General features: G+C 53.3%; 1 protein-coding gene across 1 annotated transcript in view; it reads left to right on the top strand.

Annotated features, from left to right (window-relative positions):
• Positions 1–3863: 3863 nt before the first annotated feature.
• The window catches only part of LOC123142578 (uncharacterized), a 34668-nt gene continuing 23181 nt past the window's right edge, over positions 3864–15350 (top strand). The window contains exon 1 of the mRNA XM_044561433.1: positions 3864–4206. Coding sequence (XP_044417368.1) covers positions 3864–4206 — 343 coding nt within the window. The remainder of the gene's footprint in view (positions 4207–15350) is intronic.

Genomic DNA, 15350 nt, shown 5'->3' with positions numbered 1-15350 from the left:
TGCTTCGAAACAACAATCCTTCGCAACGGTGCACAGTTAGGGGGAACACATTCTTGAAATTTTAGAGAGGGATCATCTTATTTATGCTACCGTCGTTCTAAGAAAATAAGATGTAAACATGACAAACATCACATGCAAATCATAAAGTGACATGACATGGCCAATATCATCTTGCGCCTTTTGATCTCCATCTTCGAGGCGCGGCATGATCACCTTCGTCACCGGCATGACACCATGATCTCCATCATCATGATCTCCATCAACGTGTCTTCATGAAGTTGTCTCGCCAACTATTACTTGTACTACTATGGCTAACGGTTAGCAATAAAGTAAAGTAATTACATGGCGTTTTCATTGACACGCAGGTCATACAATAAATTAAGACAACTTCTATGGCTCCTGTCGGTTGTCATACTCATTGACATGCAAGTCGTGATTCCTATTACAAGAACATGATCAATCTCATACATCACATATATCATTCATCACATCCTTTTGGCCATATCACATCATATAGCATACCCTGCAAAAACAAGTTAGACGTCCTCTAATTGTTGTTGCATGTTTTACGTGGCTGCTATGGGTTTCTAGCAAGAACGTTTCTTACCTACGCAAAAGCCACAATGGTGATATGCCAATTGCTATTTACCCTTCATAAGGACCCTCTTCATCGAATCCGATCCGACTAAAGTGGGAGAGACAGACACCCGCTAGCCACCTTATGCATCAAGTACATGTCAGTCGGTGGAACCTGTCTCACGTAAGTGTACGTGTAAGGTCGGTCCGGGCCGCTTCATCCCACAATGCCCCCGAATCAAGATAAGACTAGTAACGGCAAGCAAATTGAACAAATCATCGCCCACAACTACTTTGTGTTCTACTCGTGCATAGAATCTACGCATAGACCTAGCTCATGATGCCACTGTTGGGGAACGTAGCAGAAATTCAAAATTTTCCTACGTGTCACCAAGATCAATCTAGGAGATGCTAGCAACGAGAGAGAGGGAGTGCATCTTCATACCCTTGAAGATCGCGATGCGGAAGCGTTGCAAGAACGCGGTTCGTGGAGTCGTACACGAAGCGATTCAGATCGCGGCCGAATCCGATCTAAGCACCGAACAACGGTGCCTCCGCGTTCAACACACATGCAGCCCGGTGACGTGTCCCGTGCCTTGATCCAGCAAGGAGAGAGGGAGAGGTTGGGGAAGACTCCGTCCAGCAGCAGCACAACGGCATGGTGGTGATGGAGGAGTGTGGCACTCTACCAGGGCTTCGCCAAGCACTGCGAGAGTCGAGGAGGGAGAGGGGTAGGGCTGCGCCAAGAGAGAGGGAGACTCATGTCTTCTGCAGCCCCAAAACCCCCACTATTTATAGGAGGGGGGAGGAGGGTGCGCCCCCTCTAGGGTTCCCACCCCTAGGGGGGGCGGCAGCCCTAGATGGGATGGAGGGGCGGCCAAGAGGGGGAGAGAGGGGGGCGCGCCCTAGGGTGGGTCTTAGGCCCATCTGCGCATAGCGTTTCCCCTTTCCCCTCCAAGCTGCGCCTTGGGCCCTAGTGGGAGGCGCACCAGCCCACTCAGGGGCTGGTCCCTTCGCACACTTGGCCCACGCAGGCCTCCGGGGTTGGTGGCCCCTCCCGGTGGACCCCCGGAACCCTCCGGTGGTCCCGGTACATTACCGGTGACGCCCGAAACTCTTCCGGTGGCCAAAACCTCACTTCCTATATATTATTCTTTACCTCCGGACCATTCCGGAACTCCTCATGACGTCCGGGATCTCATCCGGGACTCCGAACAATATTCGGTAACCACGTATATCTATTCCCTATAACCCTAGCGTCATCGAACCTTAAGTGTGTAGACCCTACGGGTTCGGGAACCATGCAGACATGACCGAGACGTTCTCCGGCCAATAACCAACAGTGGGATCTGGATACCCAGGTTGGCTCCCACATGTTCCACGATGATCTCATCGGATGAACCACGATGTCAGGGATTCAATCAATCCCGTATACAATTCCCTTTGTCGATCGGTATGTTACTTGCCCGAGATTCGATCGCCCGTATCCCAATACCTCGTTCAATCTCGTTACCGGCAAGTCACTTTACTCGTTCCGTAATGCATGATCCCATGACTAACTACTTAGTCACATTGAGCTCATTATGATGATGCATTACCGAGTGGGCCCAGAGATACCTCTCCGTCATATGGAGTGACAAATCCCAGTCTCGATTCGTACCAACCCAATAGACACTTTCGGAGATACCTGTAGTGTACCTTCATAGCCACCCAGTTTACGTTGTGACGTTTGGTACACCCAAAGCATTCCTACGGTATCCGGGAGTTGCACAATCTCATGGTCTAAGGAAATGATACTTGACATTAGAAAAGATCTTAGCAAACGAACTACACGATCTTGTGCTATGCTTAGGATTGGGTCTTGTCCATCACATCATTCTCCTAATGATGTGATCCCGTTATCAATGACATTCAATGTCCATGGTCAGGAAACCATAACCATCTATTGATCAACGAGCTAGTCAACTAGAGGCTTACTAGGGACATGTTGTGGTCTATGTATTCACACATGTATTACGGTTTCCAGTTAATACAATTATAGCATGAACAATAGACAATTATCATGAACAAGGAAATACAATAATAACCATTTTATTATTGCCTCTAGGGCATATTTCCAACATCTTGCTAGGTGCTTCGTCTTCTGGCCTTCACAAAGATCTGCTAATCACCACGCGCGTGCGCCTAGATCCTGGCTTTAACTTTGTCGATGGTGTTAGAGCTCTCAACCTCAAGGGTGCCCTTGTGAGTGATCTGCAAATCATCCCGGCAAAGATCTTGCCGGGGTCTCGCGAGCCGTCCTGGCAAGGATCTCGTCGGGGGTCCTGCTCATCCTCTATTCTCTGGCTCAGCTACTTCTTCTTTATCTTGTATCCTGTTCTCGGTCGCCCCCCTTCAGGCCTCGCTGCGGGTGTGGCTACTACTGCCCGTGCACAAGTATGGGGTGCTAAAGAGCCCAAACTTTAGTACACCCACAGGAGCCCCCTGGTCTGGGCCATACACGGGTGCGAGGCGTCGTTGGGCCAAGCCCAAATAGTGCGCGGGCACGCGTGGCAGGGGAATAACTGCCTTAATCTTCTCGCATGTCATGCTCGCAGCGGCCTGTGAATAGCCTTTATTCACGGGGTGGTAATCGCCATTCCATGCTTCCCACTACGCCCGCCTTTTTCGCCACGTATGCCGCATGCATGGCGCGGGGTAGTTGAAGGACGTGCGGGATACGAGAAGGCGTGCCATGGCAGATACCCATGCGCATTTGATTGCCGCGGGGAGGGCGATCGACGACCCCGCTCGTTGCCAACGGCTTTAATGAGCCGGATTCGAAAGGGCCCTGCTGGGAAGGCATAGCGCCAGCCCCCAGCTCTTCCTGCCTGGCTATAAAAGGGGAGTTGGGAAGAGGAAGGAGGGGCATCCCCTTGCGTCTTCTCTTCTTCTCCATCCTCCATCATGCCGAGAGGGAGCGGTCATGGCCGTCCTTCTACGGAGGCGACTAGATCTTCTTCTCGCTAGAGAGCTGCGGCGGTTAACGAAGAGCCAGATGCTCAAGACGGAGGCGCTGGACGGGGTCGCGGTCGGCAAGGCGTTCGAGGCGGAAGAGGGCGCGGAAGGGCAGCACCTGCAGCGCTGCCGTCAAGTGGCCATGTCGGAGACATGGCGCTGGAGTTCATCCTGCAGCTACGCGAGCCGCTATGTAGCCGCCTTCACCTTCCCGAGGCACTCGCGAGGGTGCTCGAGGTTGACCGGCCACCGAGGTTGAGGCTTCATATGAAGGATGTTGCAATGGCAACATGTGGGCGAACACGAAGTTCCCCGTCCCTCATGTAATGCTTCTTCTTCGTGGTTGGAAAACCTTCGCACGCGCCCACTGCCAGATGAAGGGGCACGTCCTCGACTTCAAATTGGTGGAGGTTGACCTGCTCTTCGTCAAGGTTTTTGGGCGCTTGGGAATCCGGCTAGGGTGCTGCGCGGAGAGCTCGACCGACGATGAGCGCTCCTCCTCTAGGGATAGCGACGAGGAGGAGACCAGTGGGGAGGACGATGGGGACGGGTCGACTAGACCGCCCCCGGGCGATGCTGGCAGCACCACCATCTGCACCTGGTCTTCTCCCTGGCAGACCGATTTGCCGTGGGGTGGTTCCTGGCGGTGGCCTCTCAGGCCAGCTCCTTGAACTTCTCAGGGCTGCCGCTTCTAGCAGCCGGTGCTGGAAGGCCGAAGAAGACGAAGAAGGCGGGTGGCGGGCCGTCAAGTCGGAGTACGATGGCACCGATGCCTTCAGCGTGTATTGTCGGCCCGCTGCCTCATCTTTCGGCTTCTCTCCCAGCACCGTCATCACCATCCTTCTTCCGGACAGCTACCGAGGCGTTCTCTTGGTGTCCTCTACCGCGTGTAACTCGCCTAGGTGCTCCTTTTGCCCTCATGCTATCTTGGTCCACTTCGTGAGCAGAGGGACAAGAAAGGGATTATAGGCATCTTATCTTTTTTTAGATCTTAAGCCTGCGGGCACTTGTCGAATTTGAACCCTCTAACACCTAGCTTATGCTTACATTCTGTATGAATTGTACTTGTTAAATCAACGTATTAATGAAGAAAAAAGGGGATTTGCCGGGTTCTTTCGCACGTGAGCGAGGCTCACACCAAGGAATGGGTCCTTGCCATTTCTTTTAAGTAGACAACGCCCCCCGGCAACCGGTCTTGCCGTCCTCCCTCTTTATACCATGACTACGCTCACGCCTTTAGTGGAGGCAGGGGCAGAGTAGGATTAGGCCTTTCACCCATCCCCTTTCCACTGCAACTACAACCAAATCCTGGCCCAAAAAGGGACTTTGGGCATAGGGAAGAGGGATCACGGTGGCATGAGATATAGCAAAGTTTTGTATGTTCAAGTTTCATATGGAAGTACGTCGCTGGGGAAAAAGACTTATCTGAATCTGCTGCCCCCGACAGCCTTGGCTTGCCGGGGCCGGGGTGTTAGTTCGTCTCCTTTCCTTGAAAAAGTTCCGTTGAAGCGCCCGTGCAGCCTGCGAACCAAAGCGGACCAGAAGGGACAAAAATACACGCGCACTCGACCTCTAGGCTAGGGGTTAGTTGCCGCTAAGCACTATCAACCCTACTAGAGAGAAACTCGATCTAACATGCATGCTAATTCTTAGGGCGACATCGCTTCGTTTATTGATCTATTGCTCAGGGTCTGCACCTGGCTTTGTACAAAGGGTCACATGCCTTGCTGGCAAGGCTCGTACAAAAGGTGGTCTGCCGGGGGGCCCGGCAACCGTGCCTCATGGGTAAAACTTGCGAAGATGTTCGATGTTCTAGGAATTGCTCACTGGGATACCATCTTCGGTCTCTAGGCGGGCTGGGCCAGGCCTAGTGACTCGTATTACCCGGTAAGGGACTTCCCACTTTGGCATCAACTTGTTGGAATTCTTGGCCGACTGAACGCGCCGAAGAACAAGGTCGCCTTCCTCAAAGCTTCGAGCATGAACCTTGCGGCTATGGTAGCGGCGCAAGGCTTGCTGGTAGCGTGCAGCTCGCACAGCGGCCTGAAGATGATCTTCCTCAAGGAGCGTAGCATCGTCTTGCCGCAACTGCTCTTGCTCAAGCTCATCATAAGCGAGCACGTGAGGTGACCCGTATGTGAGTTCCATGGGGAGAACTGCTTCTGCCCCATACACAAGGGAGAAGGGTGTCTGGCCGGTGGATCGATTTGGCATTGTTCTGATTGACCAAAGAACCACCGGCAACTCATCAATCCAGCGCCTTCTGCACTTATGCAGCCTATCAAAAGTCCTCGTCCTGAGGCCCCGTAACACTTCAGCATTGGCCCTTTCCGCCTGGTTGTTGCTTCGTGGATGTGCAACAGAAGCAAAACTTATCTTGCTGCTGAGGTCTTGGACGTGCTGCATGAAGGTGCTGCTTGTGAACTGTGTGCCGTTGTTGGTGATGACTCTGTTTGGCACCCCAAAAGGGCAAACTAGTCCTCTGAAGAACTTGATGGCTGATTATGCTGTCACCTTTCTCACTGGTTCCACTTCTGGCCACTTTGTGAACTTGTCGATCGCAACGTACAAGTACTCAAAGCCCCTGACAGCAGGGGGAAAGGGGCCCAGTATGTCGAGCCCCTAGACCGAAAATGGCCAGGAAAGAGGGATTGTCTGAAGAGCTTGAGCTGGTTGATGGAGTTTCTTCGAATGGAACTGACACGCCTCACACTTGGTTACTAGTGCAGCTGCATCCTGGAGTGTAGTGGGCCAAAAGAAACCTTGCCGGAATGCCTTGCCGGCAAGGGATCTTGATCCTATGTGAGAGCCACATACGCCCCAATGTATCTCTGCCAACAGCTCCAGTCCGTCCTCCCGGGGAATGCACTTCAATTTCACACCGTTTGGTCTTTTCTTATACAGGACGTCGTCCACAAACTGGTACATGGAAGACCGACGGGCGACTTTATCCACTTCTTCCTGTTCCTCAGGGAGTTCCCCTGTTTGGAGGAACTGAACGGTGTGCCGCGCCCATGATGGAGCTTGAGGCTCGACGGCAAGGACTAGGGGCGCGTCTTCTACCGCGGGAGCGGTTGTCTCTACGGCAAGGGCTTGAGGCCCTGCCGGAGCCTGCTGTTCCCCGGCAAGCTTGGCGTCCCCGGCAACATCCTTGCCAGCGGCTCCTGGGAGCTCGGCGGGAAAGTACTTGCCGGGGCCAGATTTCCATCGCTTATTCTGTCCTGCCGATGGTTCAACGGACGGCTGAGTCAATTGGAGCACAAAGCTCCTTGGTTCCACAGGTAACTTGAGGGCAGCATGTTTCGGCTGGTCGTCAGCAATGCCGTTCTCTGCGCGAGGAACATGCTCTGCTTGTAGTCCGTCAAAACGCTCTTCCAACTTCCTCACTTCATCCACATAAGCTTCCATCAGCAGGCTCTGATAATCCTTCTTCACTTGCTTCACCACGAGTTGCGAATCCCCACGGACGATTAGCTTTCTGATCCCAAGGTCTGCTGCGATCCTGAGACCGGCAAGCAGCCCCTCATACTCCACGGTGTTGTTCGTCGATCTCTCCCGGGGAAAACACATTTGGACTATGTACTTGAGGTGCTCTCCGGTGGGTGCGACAAGCAGCACGCCGGCACCGGCGCCTTGCAGCGAGAAAGCCCCATCAAAGTACATAGTCCGGTTGCGGCTTGTTTCCTTTCTGGGGAGGGTGGTCTCTTGAACTTCTTTGTCACGCATTGAGGTCCATTCTGCAATGAACTCTGCCAAGGCCCCGCTCTGGATTGTCAAAGTGCTTTCAAACCTGAGGCCAAAGCTTGACAGTTCTAACGCCAATTCCACAATCCTTCCGGTTGCATCTGGGTTGTGCAAGATCCGTTGCAACGGGAAGTGAGTGACGACGGTGATCTTATGTGCTTGAAAATAATGACGCAGCTTCCTCGTGGCCATAATTAGGCCGAAGAGCAACTTCTGCACACCAGAGTACCTTGATCAAGCCCCCTGCAAGAGGGAGCTGACAAAGTAAACTGGGTGCTGCATCATCTTCTTCCTCTGTACCACTTTGTTTGCTTCTGCAGATCATGCCTTGCCGGCGCCAGACTTTGCCGGGGCTCCTGTCTTGCCGGTGCCAGACTCTGCCGGGGGTCCTGCCTTGCCGGCACCAGACCCTCCCGGGTGGAACTCTGTCTTGTCATCCGATAGTCTTGCCACCGCTACCGATTCTTCATCAACTTCCCTCTACACCACTAGCGCAGCACTGACCACTTGATTCGTCACCGCTAGATATAGCAGCAATGGCTCTAGCGGTTTGGGCACAACAATCCTGCAGTGCTGCCTCGGCCTCCGGGGTCCATTTCATGGGCCCTGCCTTCTTCAAAATCTTGAAGAAGGGGAGGGCTCGCTCAAGAGATTTGGAGATGAACCTACTTGAAGCAGCAATGCAGCCGGCAAGCTGACGCACATCTTTGACTCTCCCCAGTTCTTCAATCTTCTCAATTGCCTTTATCTTGTCGGGGTTCGCTTCGAACCCGCGCTGAGACACAAAGAACCCGAGAAGTTTGCCGGATGGAACACCGAACACACACTTCTCGGGGTTAAGCTTGAGATTGATCTTGCGCAAATTTGCAAATGTTTTTTCCAAATCTTGCACAAGTGTTGCCCTGTCCTTGGTTTTGACCACTATGTCATCCATATAAGCCTCCATATTTCTATGGAGTTGTGGCTCAAAACCAAGCTGAACTGATCTTGCAAATGTCGAACCAGCACTTTTCAACCCGAAAGGCATTCATATAAAACAATACGTACCACATGGTGTCGGTGGAAAACGACACCTATGGGATCACAAGAATCCCTACTCCGGTTGCTGGGGCGTGGGGTTGTGAGAAGAGCAGGATCAACCGTCAACACAAGGATCGTTTACCCAGGTTCGGGCCGCGAGGATGCGTAAAACCCTAGTCCTGCTTTGGTGGATGTATTGAGTGTTCTTGATCTTTCAAACTAGCTATGGTGGCTGTGCCTTTCAAAAGAGCCGAATCCCCCTCCAGTACGCCATGGGCCTCCTTTTATAGTCGAAAGGGGCTGCCACAGTGGCACACAGGAGGTGGAAAGGTATAAAGTGCTGCGAGCTTATCGCCCGTGTTACAGGACAAGACGCATTTAATGCGTAGCTTAGGTGTCCCTTAGCTTTATCGGGGACGGGAGCAAGGCCCGTCCCGTCCGTTGCTGCCTCGCATTGCTTCGACACGCGCCCAGGTCAGCGGTGCATGCGGCGCCATGTAGGCAGGCAGGCAGCTAAGGTGGCGCGGTGGTAGGGTCTTCGCGAAGATCTGCATGCCACCACGCAGGTGCTTGCTGAGTTGGCGTAGGGGCCGCCCGTCACCACATAAGTGCCTGCCCAGCTGGCTAAGCTAGCAGCTGCTTGGGGACGACGGTGGAGTCTTGGTCGACGTGGGCCTGGCTGTGGCCCCGTTGACGCCCTCGGCAAGGGCCTTGCCGGGGGCCTGGCAAGGGTCTTGCCGTGGCGTTGTAGTCGTCCCCGGCAAGGCGCTTGGCGGGGGTCTAGTGGATCTCCTCGGCAAGAATCCCGCCGAGGGTCGCCGTCTTCTGGTTCTCACCTAATTTCATATATCTATGGTCTTGACAAAGATCTGCATGCCACCACGGAGGTGCCTCCCGAACCCTGGTCCCAACGCAGTTGGTTGGGTTGGGACCCGTGGGCTCAAGGGTGGCTCACTCTGTTGGCGTCGGGCATGGCGCTCCGACAAGGCCCTTGTCGAGGCCGCCGAGGTTGCCCCGGCAAGGGCCTTGCCCGGGGAACCTGCTTCGCCCTTCTGTCCTTTGTGTTTTTTGTCTTGGCGTTGCCTTGGCCGTCTTGTGCCTTTGGCTTCTCTCGGGCTTCCCTCCCTTGTCCTGCTAAGAGTGGTCGTGGTGCGTGGCTCCGACTGCCCGTGGACAAGTAAAGGGGTACAAAGGAGTGCCCCTACTTTTGTACACCGACCGGAGCCCCCGGGCCTGGGCCACACATAAGCGCGACACGTTGTTGGGCCAGGCCCAGAACGGTGCGCGGGCAGGTTGGGCGGATTTTACCACAGTAACTCTTCGTCCGCTGCGCTTCCCCACGACCCGCGTTGAATGCGCAACGTGGGGGGGCGTGCGTGACGTGGGTGGCATGCGTGGGGCTGTTCTCGCACACACGCGTCACGTCGTAGTTAATGGGAAAGGAGGCAGCCCGCGCCTTCCCCATAAAAAGGAATAACCGCGGGCGCGCTTCTCACTGTACCTCCTCCCATGCGTCTTCTCCAATCTCAGAGCCGCCGCCCCCTTTCTTCCTCCTTCTTGAGCTCTCGCCTTTGCCCGCCGCTGCTGCGTCTCCGCCGGCTTCTGTCTCTTGCTCCACCCAGCCACCATGGCGCCCAAATCCACCAAGGGCAAGGGAGTGGCCAAGGACGCCGGAGCGACGGAGCCGCCGGAGAGTGTGTTGGCGGCGCAGCGGATGCAGCTCGCCTACTTCCCCTCAATGGTCGATGTGTTCGAGCTTCGGGAGGCCTTCAAACCCCTGTGGGGGGTGAAGACCGGGGGGGGGGGGAGAGACGACGGGGCATCCAGCCACGCGTGTCATCCCCGCCAATTGCGCCGAGGCCGCTTCAAATCGGTACCCTTTCTTTGTCGACTACTTCTCCTGCAGGCTCTGTCCCCCCTTCTCCAACTTCTTCAATGATGTCATGCACACCTACAGCTTCCATCTTTTGGATTTTACTCCGAATGATGTGGCATGCATGGCTCTTTTCGCGCACCTCTGCGAGGGATTCGCCGGGGTTCATCCCAACACGGAGCTCTTCCGCCACTACTTCTTCCCTCGAATCCAACCGAGGGGCGCCATTTCCGGTTGTGTCGCCTGGATCCCACGGGCCAAGGGGGCATACCCGGAGGGCGCCATGAAGGAGAGGTGGGAAGAATGGCAGGGTCGGTGGTGCTGGATTGAAGAGAAGGACCCGCCGAACTTTTGCCGGGTCCGCAACGTGCCGCCGGATCGCCGGGGCGACTGGAGCGACATTGACGCTGACGATGCGAAGCTCACGGTCGCCACCACTAGGATCCTTCGCCTTACCGAGGCCGGGCTCACCCTAGAGATGATCGGGGCGGATTTCATCTGTCGCCGGATCGCTCCGCTGCATAACAAGGGGAGGCCGGCCTGGCTCTTCACGAACGCCGCCGACATCATGAGGCGTCGCCCCGGCCTCGACCACAACTTCACGGTGATGGGGCACGCCCACTTCTGCCAGTGGCTCTTCCAGCTCGACGTGAACCGCGACGGCGAGGTCGAGCGGACCGGCAAGGCTGTGAGGGCTGCCGCGAAGGCCGACAAGGTCGCCAATGGGCCCTTGTTCAAGTTGCCGGCAAGAGTGGTCCCGCTGAGCAACAACTCGCACCGGACCGACATCATCGCCATGATGCCGGACTTCAACGCGCATGGCCTTGACCCGAGCTGGGTCGAGCCGGAGGAAATTCAAGTGCAAGAGTTCTTTGACATCTTGCATGAGGGGTACGTCACCGCCAAGCCGCGGCTCGTCCAGGACACCACCCAGGCGGAGCTGGACTACATCGCCGCCAGGGCGATTGAGGCGAAGCTTGCCGAGGAGGCCGGCAGCGCCGGTGGCATGGAGGACAAGGCCGCGGCAGAAGCGGAGGAGAAGGAGCTCGCCCAGTGGGCGGAGGCCGCTTGGGAAGTCAACAGCGCCGGCACCGGGGCTCCTCTCGTCGAGGAGGCGGTCGACGAGTCGTCGTCGGAGGAGGCCGAGGTTGTTGACCCTTCGCTCATGGGGAGAGGGCGAGTCCTGCGGCGGGCCACTTCCGGTGAGCCAGTACGACCCGTCAAGGCCGCGCAGCGGCCAAAGTCTCCGGAGGAGTCCGCGCGTCAAACGAGGGCCGCGGCAGCGAAAAAGGTGGTGAAGGCCGCGGTGGCGAAGAAGAAAGCATCCACCTCCTCTTCATCCAAGCGCGCGCAGACTCCACCCCCCTCCCCTCCTCCGGCAGACGTCGACACGGATGTCACCTTTGACTTCGGGTCCCTCAGCCCAAGGAGGAAGAGGAAGGCAACAGAGGAGGAGGTGGATTACGAGTAAGTATCTTGCTCCTTTCTGTCATCTCCGTCTCCTCAATCTGTGCCGCTAGTCTTGACTTTTTCTCATCCTTGTAGGGATGTGGAGATGCTGGCCCAGAGGGTGAAGAGGGCCAAAGCCTCGGCGGGCGGCCAGCCCCCAGCGGGTACTTCGAGGGCACCACTGGTGGTGTCGAGCAGCCCGGACAGCAGCCCCCGACAAAGCCCCCAGCGTAAGTTCATCGCTCACCCCCCATCAACATGTGTTGGGGGCACGATCTCCTGGTGCTGACCTTGCCGTGGCCGCAGGAGGAGCCACAGAGGGCCATGTAACGCCCACGATGCGGCCATATCTCCCACGTGTCGAGGCACGACTTAGAGGCATAACCGCATTGTGGTATTGTCTCAAGAAGGGTTATCTTCACACAATTACAATCGCCACTTCACACAATACATAAATTAATTCATACATCATCCAAAATCCACACATAGACCGAATACGGTCAAATCCAAATGAAAATAAGACAACCCCAAATGCTAGATCCCTGATCGTCCCAACTGGGCTCCACTACTGATCATCAGGAAAAGAAACATAGTAACGACCACGTTCCTCGTCGAACTCCCACTTGAGCTTGGTTGCGTCAACTGCACTGGCATAGTCGGCACCTGCAACTGTTTTGGTAGAATCTGTGAGTCACGAGGACTCAGCAATCTCACACCCGCGAGATCAAGACTATTTAAGCTTATAGGAAAGGATGGTGTAAAGAGGTGGAGCTGCCGCAGGCACTAAGCATATATGGTGGCTAACATACGCAAAAGAGAGCGAGAAGAGAAGCAACGCAACGGTCGCGAAGCTAGAAATGATCAAGAAGTGATCCTGAAACTACATACGTTCATGCATAACTCAAACCGTGTTCACTTCCCGGACTCCGCCGAGAAGAGACCATCACGGCTACACACACGGTTGATGTATTTTAATTAAGTCAAGTGTCAAGTTCTCTACAACCGGACATTAACAAATTCCCATCTGCCTCATAACCGCGGGCACGACTTTCGAAAGATAATACCCTGCAGGGGTGTCCCAACTTAGCCCATCATAAGCTCTCATGGTCAACGAAAGATAAACCTTCTCCCGGAAAGACCCGATCAGTCTCGGAATCCCGGTTTACAAGACATTTCGACAATGGTAAAACAAGACCAGCAAAGCCGCCCGAATGTGCCGACAAATCCCGATAGGAGCTGCACATATCTCGTTCTCAGGGCACACTGGATGAGCAGTCCGTACAACTAAAACCAGGCCTCAAGTTTCCCCGAGGTGGCGCTGCAAAGGGCTCTAGTTTGGACCAGCACTCAGAGGAACACCGGTCCGGGGGTTTAAATAAAGATAACCCTCGGGCTCGCGAAAACCCAAGGGAAAAAGGCTTAGGTGGCAAATGGTAAAACCAAGGTTGGGCCTTGCTGGAGGAGGTTTATTCAAGGCGAACTGTCAAGGGGGTCCCATAAATCACCCAACCGCGTAAGGAACGCAAACTCAAGGAACATAATACCGGTATGACGAAAAACTAGGGCGACAAGAGTGGAACAAAACACCAGGCATAAGGCCGAGCATTCCACCCTTTACCAAATATATAGATGCATTAATTTAAATAAGAGATATTGTGATATTCCAAAATATCCATGTTCCAACATGGAACCAACTTCAACTTCACCTGCAACTAGCAACGCTATAAGAAGGACTGAGCAAAAGCGGTAACTTAGCCAAACAACGGTTTGCTAGGAAAGGATGGTTAGAGGCTTGACATGGCAATATGGGAGGCATGATATAGCAAGTGGTAGGTAGCGCAGCATGGCAATAGAACGAACAACTAGCAAAGCAAAGATAGAAGTGATTTCGAGGGTGTGGTCATCTTGCCTGCAAGGTTCTCAGAGTTGTCGAAAGCTTGATCCTCGTAAGCGTACTCAACAGGTTCCCCGTTCACGAACTCGTCTCCCGGCTCTACCCACAGCAAGAACACAAGCAATGGAACCACAATCAAACACGGGAAATGCACAAACAACATGATGCAATACATGAATGATATCCGAGATATGATATGCGATGCGTATGCGTGCTCCAGAAGAAAAAGGATGAACAAGGCAGTAACTTGGAAAACCAAATATACCACTGGAAAGATGAGATGATTTCGGTCGAAATCGATATAAAGATCACCGTAAACGGATGCACGGTTTGCAAATGGCAAGCAAAACAAGAATGACACGATTCTGCGATTAACAGCATGATATCACTTAGAATACAACAAGTAACTATGCTACATCACCAAAAAATAGCAACAAAGCATATGGCAGTAAACTACAGGAGATTCTTGACAAAAGATGAACACTGAGCTACGGCTAGATCACAACATAACAGGTTCAAACAAGCATGGCATAAGTGCAAAAGATAACAGGTTCACAGACTAGGTGAAATTACTGGACATGGCAGAAACAACATCAGGTAGCATTGTCCAGAGCAAGCAAAACACATACTACAGGAAATTAACATAGAAAAACAAGTTATGGCATGAATGTACTAAATGCATATGACAAAAGTTCCTTACTGACCATAAGCCAAAAAGGATCAGAAGATATGATGGCACCCATGTAAACATAGCAAGTTTCGTTATCAGGTTTCAGACTTAGCAGAAAACAGAGCATGGCAATAAACAGAATTATGAAGGCATCTTGGTGAGCTTGACTCACTCACCACAAAGCAATGCATGACAAACAAGCATACGTACAGCAAGATGGCATGTTTATGAAGCTAACAATGGCAAGATCAAGTTCATGGCATGAATGGATCAACTACAACAACCTTGGCAAAATTGAATATCATGTTAACATTCTGCCAGAAATATTTTATAGCAAACATAGAGCAAGATTGAGACATCCTATGGCACTCCATAATTTCAAACAGGGGCATGAATGGATAGAGCATAATCATATATACAAAACATCCTTACTGAACATGCCCAAAAGAAGAATGGATCTCCCTGTAGCCACATGGATACATGGCAACAAAATAACAGCACTAACAGACTTGGGGAAAATTCCAAGTCTCTGAAAACAGAAACATCACGAAGCCTAGTTTGCATGCTTGTGCTAGTCACCACATAGATCACAAAAATACATGTCAGCCACCTCTGTAAAGATGGCATGGCATAGATGAAAATACATGTAAAGCTCATGCCCATAAGATGCACACATCAAACGCAACAAAAATAACAAATCCTCAAGTTCTGATAAGTAACAGCAGTTAACAGCATATAACACTCTTGCACCAGAGATCTGGGCATCAAGATGAACTCAAATGAGCATGGAACGATGGAAAAAAATGAGGAGCATCTCGAGACGAACATTTCGATATATTACACGCACAAAACGGAGCAGTATGCACGGAGTTATGATGCGATGAACAGAGTAAAATTATGCAAAAAACTTCGGGACAGAAGATTTCGGGGGGGAGGAAGAAGTCAACCGTCTCTGTGGATCGAGATCCGGCGCGCAATCTGAGGCAGTGAAGCGAGCTCGTCGGAGATCGGGCGAGGGAGGAGGAGGTGGCGCCAGCGGGGAGACGGGGCGCGGTCGCCGGAGACGATGCGGGCGGCGGCGCGGGCACGGGCGCCGGCGGGGTTGAGCTCTGGCGCGGGCGTCAAGG

Source organism: Triticum aestivum, chromosome 6D, assembly GCF_018294505.1.
Source record: "Triticum aestivum cultivar Chinese Spring chromosome 6D, IWGSC CS RefSeq v2.1, whole genome shotgun sequence".
In the NCBI taxonomy this organism is placed as follows: domain Eukaryota; kingdom Viridiplantae; phylum Streptophyta; class Magnoliopsida; order Poales; family Poaceae; genus Triticum; species Triticum aestivum.
This window is presented reverse-complemented; position numbering and strand designations above follow the sequence as displayed.